At 36.7% G+C, this 16,101-nt stretch overlaps 2 protein-coding genes across 2 annotated transcripts; both read left to right on the top strand.

Moving 5' to 3' along the window:
• The first annotated feature begins 325 nt into the window (after window positions 1-325).
• LOC114266366 (ylmG homolog protein 1-2, chloroplastic) lies at window positions 326-1,373 on the top strand. The gene has a single exon (XM_028207248.2). The coding sequence runs from the start codon at window positions 401-403 to the stop codon at window positions 1,142-1,144; it is 744 nt and encodes a 247-aa protein (XP_028063049.2). The 5' UTR covers window positions 326-400; the 3' UTR covers window positions 1,145-1,373.
• Window positions 1,374-8,396: 7,023 nt separating this feature from the next.
• Window positions 8,397-13,189, top strand: LOC114266365 (uncharacterized). The gene is made up of 5 exons (XM_028207246.2): window positions 8,397-8,844; window positions 9,538-9,698; window positions 10,111-10,141; window positions 10,624-10,726; window positions 12,725-13,189. Exons 1-5 carry the CDS (start codon window positions 8,410-8,412, stop codon window positions 12,829-12,831), a joined length of 837 nt encoding a protein of 278 aa, XP_028063047.2. The 5' UTR covers window positions 8,397-8,409; the 3' UTR covers window positions 12,832-13,189.
• The last annotated feature ends 2,912 nt before the right edge of the window (window positions 13,190-16,101 follow it).

Raw genomic sequence — 16,101 nt, 5'->3', positions numbered from 1 at the left:
CCATATTTCATAAAAAGTCAAAAAGTGCACTTATTTAGTCTTCCCAAACTAGGCCTAAAAGTTAGATTCAATTTTTAAGTTTGGTAACAATCGATTAAAATATTAAAAATAATATTTTTTTATATATTTTTTAATTATTAATTAATCATAAACTTGTATTTACATATTGTTAAGTTTATAAAATAAATCTAAAACATAAACTTGTATTTACATATTGTTAAGTTTATAAAATAAATGTAAAACATAAACTTGTATGATAAAATTTTATTTGCGATAATTTTATTTTGGCAACAAAAATATAGCCCCAGCATTATCTAAACTCACAAGTCATTTATTGCTAAAAATTTCTTTATAAAACTTCTGAATTAGGGATTTTTTTGGATCTACGGGCGAACCAAAGATGGCTTCTTCATCTCTCATGGCTTCCCAAACCCTAATCCTCAGAAACCCTAACTCTCTCTCTCCTCACAATCTCACCAATCTCTCTCTTCCCTTCCCTCCAAAACACCTCCTCCTCCTGAAAGTCTCCAAACCCGGAACCCTCTCTCTCTCCTCACCCCCTAAGGTTTTTGCTTCTTCTTCATCTTCTGCGACAATCCCCAACGACCCATCAACCAGATCTTCAAACCCAGCTCAATCATTACTCGCCGGGTCTACTCGGACAATCACAACCATCTTGGCAATCACTTTCTCAGTTTCAAGACTTGTCGCTTTGAAACTATCTAGCTTTGCGCTCAAATTGAAAGGAATTTGTACAACCCCAACTCCTGATGAGCTTGCATCGATTCAAACCCTTCAAGATAGCTTGGTTTGCACTGTTGGACCGTTGTTTTTCGCGGCTCTGAAGGACCGTCCCAGTGGGTACTTGAACACTCCATTGACGGTGGTTGCGTCGGGAATGTCGAAATGGCTTGATATATATAGTGGTGTTTTGATGGTTAGGGTTTTGCTCAGTTGGTTTCCAAACATTCCGTGGGATCGCCAGCCATTATCGGCCATTCGGGACTTGTGTGATCCATATTTGAATCTTTTTAGGAACATCATTCCGCCCGTATTTAATACCTTGGATGTTAGCCCTCTTTTGGCTTTCGCTGTTTTGGGGACGCTCGGTTCGATTCTCAACAACAGCAGAGGAGCATATTGAAGAAGATTGGCGGGCTTGGTGGGGGCTTGTTCGGTGGCATTTACTTTAGAGTATGAATTATATGGTTTTAGTTCAATTAGTATTTACCGTTTCATCAATCTGTTGTAGTAAATTTGATACTATCATATAGTTTTTTTTATAATTTTCAGGATGGAGAATATAATATTATTGCAGTTAATGGAACTTGAATTGTTCTGATGGAAAATAAATTAAGTTTCATGTATTTTTTGCACCATGGATTGTCAAGCAAGTATTTAGCCTCGCTATTTGTTCTATTGTCCAAAAGATAAGTTTTTAAATCAACCAATTGACAACCCTGAATTTTGTTCAAATTGACATTCTTCCTAGTGTTTTGACCTCTGCAATCTGTTGTCCAATTTTGCCGACGAAGTTCTACAACTCATCGCTTAGCAGCCTCTTTTATGGGTGGCAGATTACAAAATGATTTAATTTGCGGATGGTTGTCTTTATTACATATGGTTATTAGCGCTTAGGAATCTGCAAGTGTACTCTTACTGGTCTTTCTTACAGTACTCTGAGGTCTTCCTTGTGCTATTATGGTTTATATTGTGCTCACGGAATTCAAAATATTTAATAATTTTATAATGTTTAAAATCTGGCTTAGCTTGGCCACAACTCTTCTAGAACTTTGCTATTGTTGCTAATATTGCAAAAAACTAATCCATTGGCTCTCTCTGATGCTTTAAGCTAAGTTTGCATACATGAAATTTAAGTCCTTCCAAGAATGGGTAATTCTATAACTGTCTAGTTTCTTGTTGAAGCATTTGGTTGATTATGGATAGTTGAGATATATACAGATGTTGGCCGATGTTCCATGGGTATAAAGTGGATGTAATTAGACAGCAGGACTGGGTATTCTTGCCTAGTTAGTAGGTTATTGGAACTATTCCATTGACATGCATATATGTTATCTTGTTGTGGCCAAGATTGCCCATACAAACAATGTCTGCAGCACATTATTGGTGATGTCAAATTGGGAATCAATTACCATTAGCCACTTGGGTTCATGCTATGTTTTGTGATTGATACGGAGTGGATGCAGTGAGTTCCAATCCGAATGACTTTCAATGGAGAAGAAAATAGGTTAACTAATTTATTGATCATGTGAATTATGTTTTCTCAAGTATCTGGCATGGCCAATTTTTATAGTTACCCTTTAATTTTTCTAAATTTGGTTTGGATGCTTATTATTCAGCTTGTGGTTGTTCTCATACTTGCACCGCATTTTGATACTAGTTTTTAGTTATTGTGTTTAGTGTTTATGTATTTTGATGCTTATTGTGTATTTTGATGATATGGGATACCTTCAATGTTGTCCTAGCATGGCACATGCTTTTTTTGTTGTAAATTAACCTTGTTCCTTAGTTTGTACACTTTTTCTGGAGCCTGAGAAGATGGTAATTATGTGAACACTACATTCCTTTGATGCATTGCAACGCAGCACCTGGCCTTTAGCAATTAGGCCAAGAGTTTGTGACAATTTCCAATTAGAGATAGTTCCTGTCCCTTTCATATAAGAAAATCTTGGTGTCCTGTACGTAGATGGTACACATGAAAATCACGAGTTTGTGACAATCATGGATGATGTGCTGTTTATTTGACTTTGATTTGTGTTGCATGGGTACACATGATAATAGTTGCCTTCTGATATTTGTATGGAAGGATTGTAGGGCTTTAAATTATCACATTCCTTTGATGCATGGAAAGTACTCTTTTGCCTGGCTACATGCTCGACCCATTTCGATCTTGTTATGACCAATGGTTGGTCCAATACATGGAAGCTACAAGCTGGCTAGGTAAAGACCTTGATGTATGGACATTTGTCTGGTGGAGTTTAACCTATTATGTTTCCTAATTCGATAGTGTTTTAGGAATTTTTATCAATTATTTACCAAGGTAAATTTGTGCTTTGTTTTTCTGCTGCCTCAGTTGATGTTTGCTTCCTTTGCAAGTATGAAATTGTCTTGATACAGTTTACTTGAAATCCTTTAAGTCACAGTGTTACCTCAATAGATAGCTATGAATCATGGCACTTTAAAATAGGTGGCGTAGTGGTGTCGGATACTGGCATGTCCCTTTAATTTTATTATTTTTTTCCAAGGGACACGTGTGTCCAAATTTGGACACATCAGGGGCGTGTCCCTTTAATTTTATTATTTTTTTTTGCAGGGGACACCGCGAACACACGTGTCCAAATATGGATGATTTATTAATTTGTTTAAATGTAGTGGTTATATATATATTGAATTAATGTTAGTTTTTATTAATTTTGATTGTTTGGTAACATAATATTAATCTTCATATCAAATATATATAAAAAATAAAATAAATAAAAAGTTATTGTGTCTCCCGCCGTGTTTGTATTCCTATTTTTTTAAAATCACCATGTCTCGTGACCTTATCCGTGTCCGCTCTTCATAGATATATAGTTATGGGGGGAAGTCCTGTGCGAAGTAGCCTTACATTTATTGTTGGTTTGAGTTAGAAGTATGAAATAGAAAAATATAGCCCAGGGATTAGTATCATACAGAGATCTGAAGGGATCAGTATATTTGGGTCTGGGCCTTGGAAAGGGAAAAGAAAAACAAAAAATAAAATTAGGGTAGCCAAAAAAATTATCATTGCCGCCGAAACCATCAGGTGACTAAGAGTAATATGCAGGTCTTAAAAGCAATTTTTCTTTTCTTTTTGTGCTGTCAGTGATGTAGGGAATACATCAAAGGGTTAGACAATAATTGCATTTTTAACCTTAGGTATTGCTGTTGATCCTTATTTCTTGCCATGTTTTCTACTACCTATTTGGTTGCTCTGAAGTATTGATCTTAGGAGATCCCACTTCTCACTTCTCGTGTGTGACATCTGCTTATATTGTGTGTAAAGTTGATTGCAAGACATTGTTTTGGATATTGATCTCCAAGCTGACCCTTGGTTTCCATGCAAGCATTCTATGAAGGCAATTTCATTGTTTCTTGTATCAAAGGAGCTAAAAAACTTGTGGTGGTTCTATTTTGCAATTCAGTTCCCTTAAAAAGTCATATGCATGATTGTGAAGAAGCAACTCGTGATCTGGGATTTGAAGTTTTGGAAGTTTTCTTTGGATTTTTTGGACTAGTAAATGAGTTGTTTATGCAGTAGGGAAACATGTTGGAATCTTTTCTACATGTTGGATAGTGAAAATTTCAGTGTGTTAATGTTTGATGTTGGGGAGGAGATATTCATTGTTGGGTGCTCTTGGAGACGATTCCAGATTTGCTATAGTTGAAAATCTCAACTTCACAGTGAAGTTGACCCATTATTTGACTAACTTGGATTTATTTCGGTAATTTAAACCGTACATCTTATACAACTAAATAAGAAAATTATCTATATAAAAAATTAAATTCATCCAACATCGATTGTCTTACTATTAGATCATCTTTATTTATAATGTTTATTTTTAAGAATAGATCGTCCATTTATTATAATATATATGTGATTTGATCATACGATTACTTATGTTTGATCAACTTAATTTTTTGCATGTATATTTTTCTCAGTTTGTCATATGAGATAAATGGTTGACATTATTGACATGGATGCAGATTAGTTGGCAAATTCAAAGTCCTTGGAGACCTTGTTTCAAGGGAGCTCTATGCTCCAATAACAATATGCCACCCGTGTTAGTGGGCCAACACTAACACAAAGTTTCCTCAGGCTGATTGTGGAGTTTCATCAGACTTAGATTTTAGACCATACAAGGAGGTAACAACCCTAGTGCGCAGGGTAGTTTTGGGCCAGATTACCTCACTTTTACAAGATAGTTTTCTTTTCTGCAGAGCCATACATTAGCATTCGTTTCTTTTAGACAACCAGTTTTGCAGATTGTTTTTCTACAGAAACCTGTGTGCAATGATATTTTCCAACAAAGCTGCATGGAACAGAGTTTTGACACTTGAAATAAATTGTACCTAAAGGTTTCAAAATTATTGAAGAAACTCAAGGAAAGCGTCGTTGCTGCACTTCAATCTATTGTGCAAATAGATTTGTCCACTTTTCTCGAGGGTTGACATGGGATTACAGTTTTACAAAATTCCCTTTTCCCTCTTCTCTCGTGGTACAATACATGAAATTGACTCACATTCTTACAAAAACAAACAATGGCTTCTTAACATCCCTATATACAAATGCAGATCGACACATGAATAAGAACTGTACATCAACAGTATTATTATTTTTTTATATTTTTTTCCGAAGTAGGAAATAGGGTAGGTTGTTTTATCACCTGCAGCACAAAGGTTTCCCTTCTTCCTCACCGGACTTGCTTGTTTCACAACTAGATGGCTTCATGTCTCTCTTGATAGGGAGATTTTTAGCTCTTCCATCACAAAATTGTAGAAACATCAGGTTTTGATTCATCATTGCCATTGTTGATAAAAGAAGGATGATCTAGGTTTAGCTTGAGTCTCTGGTTTATTTTTCAAGATTTTTGCCTGGTCTTAATGGGCTCTCTCCATGCATACGCTTCCAATTTGTGAGCTCAATTCCTATTCACTATTGGCTCGTTGGTTTGAATAAAACTTTTGAGATCGGCTTTGTATCAGTCTTCCTATTTCAGCAGCAGAACATGGTATTAATCAGTACAGAAATTCTATGTGTACACCTCTAATCAATATATGGTTGTCCTTTCAAAGGTGCTGACTCAAACATGGAAGATGAGGAACCAATTAGACATGTATCAGTTGATTCCTAGTCACCCAAAATGACAGGCATCTTGTCGATGCTCATATTACGCAGGTCTCAATGCATCACACTTGCTAAAAAATGGGGAATGAAATTCAGATAACGAAAACTGAGAGAGGGAATTTGTACCGAACAAATGGGCCAAGGAGAATCAAGATTTGGGCTGTTGTCCTAGATCTCACAACCGGCCTAGAAAGACACCCAAGTGTTGGGCTGAGATGTTCAATCGACACGGACCAAGGGTGGAGTTCAATCAAACAGTAGCCTTGCTTTTGGCTGGCTAAGGAATGGCCAATGATTGCGGCTGGGCATTGGAGCTAGGCGGAATTTGCTTGGGTAAACAAAATACCACCGAGCTTAGGAGTGGCCAAGGTCGGCAACTCTGCCACCAATGGGCTAATCATGTCAGCCGAGATTCAAGGGTGGGCAAGGTTGGCTTGGATGAGTTCACCTAACTTGACCGAGCTAAAAGTGACCAGCTGGGCACCTCAAATCTAGGCTGGTTGGAAGTAGCTAGTCTTATAGGGTGGTCAGTATCGCATCGGGCTATAGACTGCTCCGCGGGAGTTGCCACGTGGCCCAATTGAAGTGCGAAGGGGGGAACCCGCCATCCGTACATGTCAATGCCATTTGGCTATTTTGTCAATGCTATTTGGCAATATTGATGCATACAAGTGTAGGGTGAAGAGAAGATAGTGCGCACACAAACTATATAAACTTTGTGGCAGCCAACAAGATGAACCCTGTTCCTTTGTCTAAATATAGAAGTTAGAAAAAATAGTTAATTAAACTTATTAATTTTAAACATGTTTGTAAGCAGGGTGTTTGATCTAATGATTATGCAAGTTGCAAGTTCAACTCCTATGAAAAGGTTTATTTATCTCCTATTATAAAGGGTTATATGTAAGATGGAAACATATTATCGATCATGCATTAAAAAATAATAAATAAATAAAAATAAAACAGAAAACTAACAAGGTCTGTTAATCATAAATTTAAAATAAAATAAAATAAATCAATGGTATCAACACATTATAAAAAAAAAATCAATCCCAAATGCCCGCATCTTCTGAACTCAATGATGGATAAGTGATATGTATGGTTGATGATTAAAGAATATATGAGAGAAAATGTTACATTTAATATCTTAATTAATTATTACATCGTTAAATTTGAAAATTGGGTCTAATTTTTGTTTTCGAATAGCAATGTTCTACAATAATAATGGTGAGAATTGCACAAGAATGGTATCATCACAAAATAATTGTAATGTAGTGCAAATAATTTATGTATTAGATTGTGCACTAAATATTGTACTTTCTTGTTTTTTGCAATTATTTTGAGTTTATATATAAAATAAAAAATAAAAAATTTACTACAGTTTTGCATAATAATATGGAAAAATAATAATATAATAATAGATAATATATAAGTAAAGATACCAAATTCATGCCATTTTGGAAAGATAGATTTTTAATTAAAAAATCATCATAAATTGTCAAATTACTCTATCTATTTTCTTTATATATATTTTTTATAAAAAATTAATAGATTTATACTATTATATATGTGAGCACTTATTTTGGTAACTTGAAACTTTCTTTCTTTTTATATCAAGTGTCCAATTTTTTATTCCAAAAAAAAAAAAAAAAAAAAGAGTAGGTCAGACATGAACTTCACTACAAATTATTCTCTCTATTTTCTTTTTATATATATATATATATATTTAAAATTAATAAATTTATACTATTATATATGTGAGCACTTATTTTGATATCGTGAAACTTTCTTTCTTTTTATATCAAGTGTCTAATTTTTTATTCCAAAAAAAAAAAGAAGGTCAGACTTGAACTTCACTACATAGATTTGATACAGAATAGTCTTATCATTTATGTTACCTGTAACATATAAGACCATCTCAAATGGTTTACCAAATATTTTATTAAATTTAAATTTAATAAAAAAAATTATTTTTTGTTACTTTAATAGTTCACCAAATCTTTTATCAAATTCAAGATTTCTCAAATCTTTCAGCAAATTGATGATAGATGTGTCTTTTATCAAATCATTGTTCATAACTATTAGATTTTCACCACCGGATGTCCCCCAGATATCCCTTCGAATGACCACCTTAAGACAAAAATTTACACTAGCTGATCGACTAGCTGAACATCTGTCCAGTCGACCTCCCGGATGACCACTTCAAAGTAAAAATTTGTACAAAATTTATGCTAGCCGGTCGACTAGCCAGACATCGGCCCGGTTGTTTGTCCAGTCGACCGATGCTCTAATAAAAACTTAAAAAAATCTCCGTTGAAACACTCAAATTTAATGAAAATTTTAATATACTACTGAAGATATTCTAACAAATATTTTATTTTTATTTATTTGATTTATACACGCATAGCCAATTATTAAAAAAAAAAAAAAAGTTAATTCCCAACTCACTCAAACCAGTCTTTAAAAATCAAGTCATGTTTTTTTAAAAAAATAATAATTAATAATTAATAACGGGTTTCGGGTTAATGGCCTCGGCAAAGCAAAGCAATCAACCCAACCCAACCCAACCCAACAGAACAGACGGTGGAGGCAGGCGGCAGCGAAATTTGGTATTGGTCGGGGCCGTTGGGGGAGAGCAAAGCTCCACAATGCTGTCGATTGCAAGGCGACTCCAGAGGTCTCACCCATGCCTCCACCAGCAAGCCGCTCATCAACTCCGGACCGACGCCGCGGGCTCGTCTTCTCCGGCGAGGAGGCGGCCCAAGTCGAGGGCGGTGACGCTGAAGAAGGCGGAGGATAAGTCAGAGTGGTGGGCGGTGGACGGCGAGATGCACGAGATCGGCGAGAACGTTCCTCCGAGGGAAAGGTTTGTGATCCCCCGAGACAACATCCCTAACAAGCGTCGCAAGCAGCTCCGTGAACAGTTCATGCGCCGCACTCGTCTCGTTCTCAAAGAATCGGTACCTACCTACTCACCCTCTCTAGCCCTAGGCTTTTTATTATTCAATTTTCAATCTGTTTGGTTGCTGAGAAAAGGTCGGGAGTGAAAAGAAATTGGAATTCTTAAATTTTCATATTCATTTCCGAAACGGACAGGAATTCTCAAGGAACAAAAGCTAACAGCTTAGATCATCTCCAATCCTTACACTCTTTTTTCATCAAATTTGAGTGAAATTTTAGTTAAAAGCTTTTCATCAGAACTTTTTGAAGAATTTCACACTTATCGGTCTGTTTTAACCATTTTTGACGAAAGAAAACTGTCTTATCAAATTTGAGTAAAAATATGATGGTTAAAAATTTGGTGAACTATTCTGTTCATTCATTCTTGATTTGGTGAAAAAATTGCTCTCTTCCTTGATTTAATACAAATTTAATGAAATGATTGAGCACAAGCTTCTTCTTCTTCTTTTTTTCTCTCATCAACTTAGAATTTGATGTAGGATTGGAGATGCTCCTAGGTTTGTTTAAAATATGGTTCTTCTTTTTTATCTGTCTGTGTTTTACAAGCATCAATTTGAGGGCTGCTCTGTATGCAAAACCATCTTGATGTTTGAAGTGCTTGTCTGATTTCCATTGGATGCTTTGGGTTTCTGAATTTGGGATTTTACTTGGTTTGTGGCGTGATATACTAATTTTTCTTACATAACTAAAAGGAGCATGAGCCATGGTGCAAAAGGTACATGGAACTATATCAGGAGCTTAGAGAGAACTGGGAGAGGCTTTATTGGGATGAAGGTTACTCCAAGAAACTAGCTCATGATCATGCTAACTATGACTCTGCTGAAGATGATGATCAAGATTTTTCACCATACCGGTCTGTACTTCTCACTCTTTCTGTTTTATGAAACCAACTTGTCTAGTAGCCCATTATATTTATATTAATGCTGTGATGACCAAATTTTGTTCCAAATTTTCTTATTTATCAAATGATGTCTCATCACTGCATTGGTGTAATGGACCTCACCTTCCATGCATTATGCCAATGCACAGATGACATGTAAGGTGACATGTTAGATGGTAAACAAATTTGGTCATCCTAGCATTGCTTTTATATCCATGCACATATGTCGAATGCATTTACATCCTTCCTTATTCACTTCCTTTATGTTATCTTGTAAACAGCCATATTGGACTTTTATTTTCTTAACTGATAAGGTTTACTTCTATTGTAATTTTGAATATTATGTGATGAAGATTAATATTGCATGCTATTTTGTGTGTTTCAGGATAAGGCGACCCCATGCTGAGCAAATGAAGGTGCTGATGCGAATGTTTAGTATATCTATATGATGATCTTAGTAGGTTTAGTAATATAAAATGGCTTCAGCTGTCTTAAATAGAAATGAAGTTTCTGAACAAATTTTGCAGCCTTCTACTTAGATGTAAAAAGATAAACTCTACATGCTCATGCTCTATTTTCCAATTCCATTGCTAACTTCCAAAACTTTGGACCGAATCTTCTAAATCTTTATCATAACACTTGAACTGGTGCTGGGATATGCTTTCCTGCATTTGTTCCGTTTCAATCTCTTACATTACACATGACACTCCATGTGCATTTTGCCATCTGCATATGTATTGTTTTTTCTTCTTCTATTTTTTGTTATATTTATTCATTATTTTGTGTCAACTACTACTTCCCATTTTGAGTGATGCGTTACTTTTTCTTTTTTACATAATTTATTTAGTTCATGGTGTAAATATTGGTGAATAATACCATGGGACTTTACTGAATGCAGGGCCAAGGTATGGGAAGAAATATGCAAGATGATACCAGAGAAAAGGTTAACCAGATTCGAGATAAGTTTGAATATGACAGAGAGAAAAGAATGAGAGAAAGAGGTTGGTTCAATTAGTTTGGATATTTTTTATATATCTTTTTTTTTAAAAAAAAAATAAAATTAAATAATGGACTTTTGTGTATCCTTAAGTAGTTGGACTAATGGACTCCATTAGTTAAAGGACCATGTTTGTGGGTTTATTAAGCACCAAGCACAGATTCTGTAGTATTGCTACAGATTGTTGATTTGCCAAGTGATTTCAATACAAGTGTGACTTCTGGGCTCAACCATTAAGGGTGCTAACTGCCAAGCTGCGTGATCTAAGTTGGATCATAAGATCATGAAGGAATTTGTTTGTGCACAAGTGGCAATTGGCAGGCAAGATGAGCTACATTAGAACACCATGTACAAGTAATTCGGCACCCACAACTGCTGCAAATTATGTTTATGTTATTACTACTGAAAAAGTAAAGTCTTGGATGAACCTGACATAAGTGCCAAACAACCTGACATTTAATTTATATGTTTCCTTTTGGCAAATCTTTTACTTTTTAAAAAAAAAAAAAAATTTATTGAAATATTTAAAAAATCAATTGTTTGGTGCAAAGTTTATGCAAAATAGATTCATGTTGCCAGACCCAAATATTTGGTTGAGTTGAATAGGCATTGTGCAGTAAAAGTGAGAAATAAGTTTGTGGTGCCAATGTGTGCAAATAGTGCCACGGATTAGGTTCTACCCTCTCCACCCGTTCTATCAACCCCCTTGGTGATTGCTGTTTACTTAAAACAATTCGATTTGTTTCAAATTCTGCCAGAAATTAGGTATACCCTGTACATCCTTCCAGTACCCCCTTTGTGTGATTGCCGTTTACTTTAAACATTTTTTTATAATGTTATATACCTAAAAGATATTGTTTTCAATGGCTAACTACATGTTTCGTAAGTTGAGCTCGAGCTGAAGCATACTGAACTGGTTAGTGCAGGATGGACTAAACCTAGTTGAGCTGATCTGAGCTTGAATTCTACTTACATTGTCCAAAGTCCAAAGAGGACAATGTAATATTCAATTCCGCTTTTTTACACTTCGACATCCTTAGTCTCTACTTTTGTGCTTGATTTTTCACTCTTTAACTTTTAGTTTAATATAACCGAGTCTTTTTTCTTGTTAGTCGTACATTTTCCATCAATAGTTTTGTATTATTCGGTACCCAACATCATATGGTTTGACAACAAATTTCTTCTGTGCTACAAGGACCTTTCTTTCACTCCTATTATTGTGAGCACTCAGTTTTCTCATTTTCAGTCCGAAATGTCTTACATTGTGCCAAATACCACCGTCCCTCATCTGAACTAGATTTCTGTAGGCCGCGTCATTGGAACTGTTTGTGGTATCCTTACTGGATTAGTTTCCACAAGTTACTACTTGGTTGCGTAAAAATTTAGTAGTTGTTTATGTCAGTACCTGTGGCTTTCTTATGGCAGGGCCATTATTGTAGGTGTTTAGTCAACTGTAAATCTTTTATTTCTTGAGGCTATTTTTGGCAAGAGAATTAGCTATATCTTTCCTGGCGCCTACTGCAATAGTTCAATGAGATGGATAGTTAGGATCTCATGCTTGTTCAGACTTATTTGTAAGCTTGCTGGGAAGGTGAACCTTAAGACACTGCAGAGAGCTCTGTGGAAATTGTATAATTTAATTGTAGTTTTCCAACATTTCAAAGGCTAACAATCCTTTAGCCTTTTTAGAAAATATATCCAATAGAAAAGATGCTGGCACGTTGAACGAACTTCATGAAACCCTAAAAAGGTTCACATTATTGTTCCATTGCACATTGAAAACTATGAACTCATCTTTGCAGCTGTGACTCTGTGAGAGTGAATATACGCATTAAATTGTTATAAAAATTGCTATAATAGATTTTTACTTGTATTACCCATGGACATGCCTAGTATGAATGAATTTCATTTCATTTCTAGCACCATTCTTCTTTTTGGTTTTACTATTATTTGATTTGCTATGTGAGATGGGTTGTAATTCTCACTAGTGTCTTGCTTGCAGCCTTTGCACCTATGAACAGAGGAGCGGGTTTTGACTTGGATGATTCAGCCTCCAAAACTCAGCCATTTGACACTCGGAGATACTTCCCCCAGTCTGAAAGAGGCTGAATGGAACAAGCTGTTTAACATGAGAACTGACCCGTGTCCTGCTTGTATATTGTCATGTCAAGGGACCTTAATCCTTGTAAGATGATAGCCCCGCTAGAGATCTGCAGGAAGAGCATTGAGAAGTTGCAGTCCTTGAAACAAAAACCAAGCAGCTGTATCCCCTATTAGTTGTTTATGAGTAAACGATGACGAGAACACAAACACAATCACAATCACAATCACCATCAAACAATTGTTTCCTGTTTCTGTTTTTCATATGGGCAATATATGTTTTTTTAGTGCCTTACATCTCATTGGAATATAATATTCTCCCCTTTTCATATTTTATCAAATTGGAGTATTAACACATCACTCAAAATATGTTTGTTTCTTTTTCTTTTTAATTTTAATTTATTTGGTCACATCTGTTTCTGAACGCATGACAAAATTTGAATGCATGATGTTATATCACTAGCACAAGACGCAAGAGTCATGCAAGGGGCATGTTTGGTACAACTTTTTATAAGTTAAAAATCAGTAATCAAAAACTAAAAAAGTCAAAAGCATATTTTTTTTTTTTTTCTAACTTTCAAATAATCAATTTATTTTTTGTTTAATAAGCTTTTAAAAATTGACACCAAATAGCCAACTATTAACACAACTATTCATCATTTTCTATCCCTCTAGGTACAACCTCGAAGCCAAAGGACAAGAAGAGGAAGGATAGGTGTGTAAATTGGGCTCGACTTGGCCCACCTGGGCTCCCGCCTCAGCCCACTTAGGCTCTTACCAAAATTCGGGCTGAGTTGAGCCGGTTCACGGGCCAAAAAATTAGGTCTAGGCCCAGGCTTATGGGCAAGGTGGGCCTCAAGTCGGGCCTAAATATTTTTTTCATAAAAATTTTATTCTCTTCCACTAAAAATGATATTGAGCCTTGGGCCAGGCTTTGAATGGGCTCATGGCCAAGCCGTGTTTCAAAATGATGGCTCAGGCCCAGGATCCTTGGCTGGGCTCGAGCCCGGGCCTAATCAATCTAGGCCCACCCTGGGCCACTGGCCAAATTTACACCCCTAAGGAAGGATAAATGCATAATGTCAATAGGGGTGTAAATTTGGCCCAGCCCATCCGGGCCTAGACTGGGGCATGCTCATGTTCAGAAGAGTTGGGCTGGCCCACGGGCCAAAAAATTAGGCCCAAGCCTAAGGGGTATTTCGAATCTTAGGCGGGCCTAGGCCTGGGCGTGGGCTTGAGCTTGGGCTGGGCCTAGGCGAGCCTGAACATTTTTTTTGCCAAAATATTATTATTTCCACTAAAAATGACATCGGGCCTAAGGCGGCTTGGGTGAGCTAGGCTTCGGATCTGGTTTTGAATGGGTCTTGAGCGAGCCAATAGTCGGGCCACGTGGGCCGGGCTAGTGTAGACACCCCATTTTTTACTGTCCTCAAGACTTGGACGTCATCGTTTAAACACTCGATGATTATCCATGCTCGTGTTCGTTTTGAGTATCCGAAGGTCTCGGCTACGCGCCTTGCCTTAGGATCTTTCAACTAGTCTGTTTTGTGTTTGGTTGTGAACCAAGGACTTGTGGTTTTACTTCTGAGGGAAGAGGGTGGCTTGTGGGCCATCCCTACAACCCATCGGCCAAGGCCTTGTGCCATCGGCCTTGTTTTCTTGCCATCGGCCATAAGTGGTGGCCGATCGGCACTCTTTTTGGTCGATCGGCCATATTTTCTGGCCAAGACCTTTCTATCTACTTTTTCAAATATTTTTATGCCAGCTATGACAGCTGGTGAGCACAGATTTCATCCTCCATACACGTGTATGGAGGGATTTGATTCAAGTCCTTAGCTTGTTCAACAAGCTTAGGAATTGAATTTCTATAAGAAGGGAGACCCCTCTCCCTTTCCAAAGGTTCTAAAAAATTGAGATACAAGTTATATATATCTCTCTCTATATTTCCCCTCTCTCTCTCTATATTTGTGCTTGTTTGTACTCAAAAGTGCATTTTCTTCACACTTTTGCACTAAAGCACCTAGTGAAACACCATCCTTTTGTTACTGAGGCTCTTAGAAGCTGGTTTTGGTGTTTTTGGTTTGGTTTGAGCTCAAAAGAGTTGTTGGAGTTGTAGCTTCAAAGTGGTTCTACAAAGGTGAGCCTTTAACCTCTTAAACGTTGGTTTTTGCTTAAGTTTTTGGACCTATTTGCATACTTATTTAGGCTTGACTTTCTACTGAAAAAAGTTATGATTTTGCATGCTAATAATGTTTGTTTAAGGTCACTTTTGTATTGAGGGTAGTCTACCCCCTCTTAGGCCTTCTGTGGCCTTGTTCTTGTGCCATCTTTTTAAACTATTAGGATCACCTCGTTTTGGCCTTCTCACCACTGAAACTCAGGAAAATTTCAGTGGTGGAAATGGTGTTTAAAGGTCCTAAATAGGAAAGGGTCATCCTCTCTCCTTGTGTCTTGTATGCTTGTATAGATGGTTCATCAAAGTAACATGTTTGTCCAGCATGTTTTGGTTCCATTTCAGCAAGTTTTTGGTGTTATTTTGGCATGCCTCAACTCTGTTTTAGGTTGGTTTGATAGCATCTTGCATGCTTCACATACTTGTAGTGCAATCTTGCATGCTAGCATAACATGCATCATGTGTTTGGACCATCATTCTTGCATGTTTTGGCTCAACTCCAAGAAGCTTTTAGCCTTGTTTTACCATGCTTAAGCTCTGATTTGTATTATTTTGGTCATGCATGCCATGCTTTGTATAGCCATAATGCATTCTAGCTTGTTAGCTTTGAGTTTCCAAGCCACTAGTATGCATTACTTGGACTATTTTCAAGATTTGGCATCATTTGAAATGTGATTTCAGTATATGTAGTGTGGTCATACACTCGCATTTGTCACCCTTTCAATGCTTTGAAGAGTTGGTGTTTCACGCCTTAAGAATGGGTCATTGTGTATGCCACCATACTTAGGCCTTTGGGCTATCATTTTAGTGTATTTTTTGGTCTTGTCTTGCCATAATATAGCTCTGATTTTTGTTGGTGAAGGGATCTCATGATTGGTTTTGTTGGGTGTAGTGCAATCCCCTTTGTTGGCCTTGCATACTTCATGCCTTATGCCCTTCATTTTGGCTTGTTTTGGCTTTGCTTCATGCATGTTTTAGCATCATTTTGGTATGCTCTAGGACTGTTTTGGGTAGCCTTGGCCATATGGTTCATGTATTGCATAGTTATAGTGCAAGTGCCTATGTTAGCTTCAAGCTTTGAGCCCTCTTGCATGCCATACTTGTAT

This window comes from Camellia sinensis, chromosome 3 (genome assembly GCF_055761805.1).
Source record: "Camellia sinensis isolate YWXY chromosome 3, ASM5576180v1, whole genome shotgun sequence".
Classification (NCBI taxonomy): Eukaryota; Viridiplantae; Streptophyta; class Magnoliopsida; order Ericales; family Theaceae; genus Camellia; species Camellia sinensis.
This window is presented reverse-complemented; position numbering and strand designations above follow the sequence as displayed.